General features: G+C 26.3%; 1 protein-coding gene across 1 annotated transcript; it reads left to right on the plus strand.

Annotated features, from left to right (window-relative positions):
* Positions 1-1,595: 1,595 nt before the first annotated feature.
* On the plus strand, positions 1,596-2,448 carry LOC132254037 (auxin-binding protein ABP19a-like). The gene has a single exon (XM_059737749.1). The coding sequence runs from the start codon at positions 1,596-1,598 to the stop codon at positions 2,223-2,225; it is 630 nt and encodes a 209-aa protein (XP_059593732.1). The 3' UTR covers positions 2,226-2,448.
* Positions 2,449-6,000: the final 3,552 nt, after the last annotated feature.

The following is a 6,000-nucleotide window of genomic DNA, read 5'->3' on the forward strand; positions in this document are numbered from 1 at the left end:
AAATAATAACTTTCAAAACATATTTTTTGTTTTACTTATTCGAAAAAACTTTTTTATTAACTCAAATCAAATGTGTTTTTTTTCTTTTTGTTTTTAAGAACAAAAACTGTTTTTTAGAATTCAGTTCCCAAACACATTTTTTTTTTTTCTGAAAAAACAAAAAACTATTCTTAAAAATTGTTCTCAGAAACTATTTTCCAAAACAGTTTTCAAAAATAGCAACCAAATAGGCCCTTAGGTTCTCTTTGGTAATTGCTTTTGAAAATCGTTCTAAAAAATAGTTTTTAAGAACAATTTTTGAAAACTATTTTTTTATGTTTTTTTAGAACAAAAGTTTATTTCGGAACTTGAAATGTATTTAACCTATTTTTTTTTAATATTTTTAAAAATAAATTTTATATTTAGTGTTTTATTTTTAATAATTTTATATGTTTTTATAATTATTTTTTAAAATAGCTCTAAAAAAATGCAACAATTTCAAACAATTAAAAAATGTTATTTGAAGGCACTATAATTTTTGTTTTAAGAATAAAAAATTTAAAATAACTTTTTGATTGTGAAACATGTTTTTCTTATATTTTATTTTGGAGAACAAAAAATTGTTTTCGAAAACAGTTACTAAACACAACCTTACCTTACAACTCTCTAGATGCAAGCTATATGGTAATGGTGCCCTTGGGCACCATTCCTTACTTCAAGGGCTCTTTACTTCCATCTGATTATCTTGAATTCATGCAAGAGTATGAGTAATTTAAAGCAGGCATTACTACTCAGCCTAAAATCTTTTAGGTTATGTGTAAGGCTATGTTTGGTATGGTACGTGAAAATGAATATTTTGTTTTTGTTCCTAATTTTTTTTTTAAAAATGGGAATGAATTTGATGATTTTAATTCTTGCATTTGGATGCACTTAAAAATTAAAGAATAAAACGATTATTTGTTTCCATTTTAATATTTGATTATGAAAGGAAAATGTTGACAATAATACCTAGTTTAAAATAATTGTTTTATTTTAATAAAACATTCTTTAAGAGTTTTTTATTCTAAATAATAAAATTAAGAAAAATATAATTTACTTAATAAATAAAAATTAATCATAAAAAAACATAAAAATCTAACGAAAATTTAAAGGTAAAATGGTAATTTTAAAATATTATACATTATTCCCTATACCAATGATATCAAAATACTCTTGTTGGGGAGCGATTAAAATCTCATTTATGAGTAAGATTTCATTCCTATTGTTATTAAAATTATCCAAATATAAGATGAGATAAGATTTCATTCCTACCAAAATTATTTTTTATTTGGTTTCTATTGTTATTAAAATTATCCAATGAGATTCCCTTTCTGGGATGTAATAACATACGTGGATTCAACATCGTCACGGTAATTTAGGCGAGGTAGTGATTGCATTTATTTTGAAAATATTTTCGATGGAATAATTGTAGAGGTTTTCCATAAGAAAAGTAATTCCCTTTCTTTGAATGATACAGAAATGGTGCTCCCCCAAGACTAAAATGCTTCATACGATAAATACTAATTAAGGTTTGGTGCAGTAGAATCAAGTACTTGGCACCACATCTATCAGACAAAATGCTTCACATTCTTGCCTTGTTTTCCTTCCTCCTCGTCTCCTCCTCCCATGCGGCGCTTCAAGACTTCTGTGTGGCGGACTTCACAGCCCCACAAGGCCCTACAGGCTACTCCTGCAGGACGCCTGCAGAAGTAACAGCTGATGATTTCGTGTATTCAGGCCTGCGTCAGCCTGGTAACACCTCAAGCATCTTCAATGCCTCCGTCAACTCAGCATTTGTTCATAAGTTCCCAGTCTTGAATGGCCTTGGCGTCTCCTTGGCACGAGCAGACGTAGCCCCTGGCGGTGTGTTTCCACTGCACACTCACCCCGGCGCTACAGAGATAATTCTTGTAGCCAGGGGCGCTGTCACTGCTGGTTTAATTTCTTCGGATAATACCGTCTACGTGAAGACAGTCGAAGAGGGGGATATCATGGTTTTCCCTCAAGGGTTGCTGCATTTCGTGGTGAATAATGGTGGGACAGAGGCACTTATTTGGGTTAGCTTCAGTAGCCCGAGCCCTGGCCTCCAAGTCCTTAACACTGCGCTGTTTGGCAATAACTTGGATTCTGACTTGCTAGAGAAGATCACTCTTCTTGGTGATGATGAAGTGCAGAGACTCAAGGGTATTTTTGGTGGTACTGGGTAATTCAGCTTGGCAAGAACTTGTTAATTTCTTGTCACCCTCCTATTAAGTATGTAATCACTTTAATTAGTCTTTCAAGCTATTGATTCTTTGGATCAATGGCATGTGTGGAGTTCTATATTTGGTTTTCCAGTGTGAGATTAATTACGTTGAAATAATGTTCGCATATTGCTTTGCAACATCAAATGTGGACCATAAGTGTTACCCGTTTTTCTTCTTTTATATATGCTAGTGGGGTGTCACCGTGCAAAGCACGTGGGTGCATGTGAGTGATGTTAATGTGTAGGCTTTACGTTTAAGTATTTAATCATATGCTAAAAACTTTAATCATAGGCTAAAGAAGCTTGAAATCCCACGAGTGGCAATATTACATAAAGCTATTTTTTTAAATAATCATCCTCAAAGTAAGCTCTTAGTGTACTACTTCATGCTAACAAATGTTATTAATTAAAATAATATATAAAATAACATAATATGCCAATAATTCAATTTAAAATATGATGTTAATCATAATATTCATAATAAATATATAGAATATGTTATTCAATAATATTTTATTATATTAATAAATAAATTTAATTTGTTAGGGTAATTTTAGATTTATAAAATACCAATATTTTAATGTTTAAAAATTAATTTTAATTATTAGGTAGTGTTTGGTTTGAAAAACATTTTTTTTAGTTTTTATTTTATATATTTTTTCCATTTTTGAAAATACATTTGACTAAGAAAAGTGAAAACTGTTTTTAAAAATAAAAAAAAATAAAAAATTGTAAAATCTTGTGTGGTTTTTAGCCTTTATTGATCTAAACGCTTATGGAAAAAATGAGCAGGATTGTATATAATTTATATACAATGTTATAAGATCTATCATTATAATGAATACTATTGATTCTTTTATAATATAAATAATGTGATATTATGTATTATTTTCTAATTTTTATTTTATTTTTTATTTTAAAATATTTTAATAAAATATTCTAATATTCTATAATTAATCAACTAAATTATTTTAAAATAAAAATATATTCACTTATGATAATCTAATCTAATGAATAAATAAAATATTTATAAGTTATATAATATTTGTTTTCAAATATATAAAATAATGTTTTTTTTTATTAATATTTCTTTCATATCAAACAAAATTTTATTTCTTATACATCCCCACCAAGTCTTGTATTCTATTTTATTATTTTATTGGTTTCAACTTTTTGAATAATTTAAATTAAATTTGGAAGTTTTTTCTATATACAGATTTATTATTATTTGTTGCATCTTTGTTCATCACCTAATGTATTTCTTCCATCTTTCATTTATATCCAATCATTTATTCATGATATTCATAGTCATAAGTAAAATACTGAAATATATAAAAGGAAATAAGTATGTGTATAAAAACAAAGAAAGAAAAGAAAAAATGTTCATTTTTTCAAAAAAAAAAAAAAAAGAGAGAGAGAAGGAAATAATGTTAATTATTTCTTAATATATTAGATGAGATAATTTACATTAACTATAGGAGTTTTCAAAATATATTTGTTATTAAAAAAAATAGTTTGCAGAAAAATTATTTCCTTTAAATATTATAATAATTAAAATAATATAATGATTTATTGTGTTTTTAAAATTTGGAATATATTAATATCATTTATACCATAAATCATCTAAATTTTTTTATTTGCTTATATGATTCCCTTGTTTGTCTAGTATTCTTCCCCACAATTATTGCCCTTTTCTACTTCTTCACCATCTTTTATTTATTATTATTATTTTTACTATAATTTTACATTTCCAATCTTTGATTAATTATTCCTCAATGTTTCCAAATTAATATTCTATTTTTTTAAAATAAATAAAAACATTTAAAAAATGTGGGTATAAAGTCCCTTTCAACTAATTATCAATTATATATATATATATTGGAAAATTTTAGGAAATTTTTTTAAAGTAGAAATATAAGATTTATTTCCATAAAAACATATCCATAATTTAGAGTTTCTTTAATCAATTTTTGGAAAATTTAAAAGTTTTATTTTTAAACTCAATAAAAGTTTTTATGTTTGTGACTAATTTTATTAAGGAATCTTAATAAGGAAGTACGAAAAGGTTGTTTGAAAGTTTTATTTTCATTTATACAATAAAATTTTTCATATTTAATGAAAATTTTAGAATATTTCTTTAAAAATCATAATTTTAACTTTCAACTAAGTAAAAAATATAAAACAATCCAATTGAAACCTTAGTTTATATGAGAAATTACTTTTTAACTAATGAAGATATAATATTAATATTATAATTATATTCTCAACCATAATATTTAACTAAAATGAATTTTTATAATGTTATCATTATTTCTGTAAAATAATTACTTTAACTTTGAGTTTTATTTTAAACTAAGAAAAAGGTAGAAAAATATTTTAAATGAAACCATATAATTATTTAAAAATATGTGATTTATAGCTTTAAATAATAATAATAATAATAATAATAATAATAATAATAATAAGATCTAAATTATTATTATTATTAGTAGTAGTAGTAGAAGAAGGTAATGTTCATTATGATGGGAGAAGGAAAAGTATATTTGAAAAAGACATCTTTTACTATTATTATTATCAAAAGAAGAAGACAATGCTTAGTATGATGGGAAAACAAAAAGTGTATTTGAAAAAGTGTTATAACTGAAGTAATGAATGTCACCACATTAATTATAATAAATGTTAATTAAGTATTATTTATGACTTCCATTAGTACTCATTAATGGGAATATTAATGAAAGTCATTTGGAAAGCCTATAAAAGGGCTTCCCATCCCTTGTAATATGTATCCCTAAGCAAGAAAGAAATTTCTTACTTTATCTCATTCTCTCTGTTTTTCATTCTCTCAACTTTCTCAACTCTCTTCTCTGATTTCTTCTTCCCTATTATATATCAAAGTAAGATATATTTCATCTCTACTACTTTGATTTGCATTGTATTTGTCCTTGTTTTACAACACATTATCAACACGAATTGCTCTGAAGGTAATTCTCGTATCTTAAACTTAAAGTTATTTATATAGAATAAAATTTTAGTTTATGTTTCCTTGTAATCAATACTAGGTCTCTACGAGAAACCTTGAGCTATCAATCACGCTTTATATATCGTGATTTCATTATTGTCATTACACTTTCTTATAAATACTCATTTATATCCAATAAGCTTGACAACTACAAGCGTCTAGACTACAAGTCCAGATACTTCTCATTTTTCTAATGAGTCTAATTTTGTTTGGATATATTCTTTCTATTTTGGCAAATCTTTTCTATGTTGGCATTCATCCTTAGATTATGGTTTGGGATCTTCATCATTTCTTATGATGTCAATAGCCACTTGGAAAGAAAATATATTGTCAATGACAAGAGTATTTCAATCCCATTTTTCTCCATATATAAGTAGATAATTGAGATCTCATCAGTATCAAGTACTTGTTACAATCCAGGAGCTAATTGTAAAATATATGCCTCTCTTAGGGCCACTTGCTTAAATTGTGCCTCTTCAGGGGGCTGCTTGAGACTGATCAGTCATTTTAATAACCCATTTTATGCGCAACTTTTTCAAGAGTGCCACATTTCACAAATATTTCCTTATGTTGTCCTCTTTTAAGGAATGTGTTTGTCTCTTTAGGGTCTACCACACTTCAAGCGTGCCTTAGACTCATTATTTAATTGTCCTTTCGGGACATCAACTTAGTATTTAATTGTCCTTCAGGGACATCAATTTGTATTGGAATACTTTCG

The sequence above is a fragment of the Vitis vinifera genome, chromosome 7 (genome assembly GCF_030704535.1).
Source record: "Vitis vinifera cultivar Pinot Noir 40024 chromosome 7, ASM3070453v1".
Taxonomy (NCBI): Eukaryota; Viridiplantae; Streptophyta; class Magnoliopsida; order Vitales; family Vitaceae; genus Vitis; species Vitis vinifera.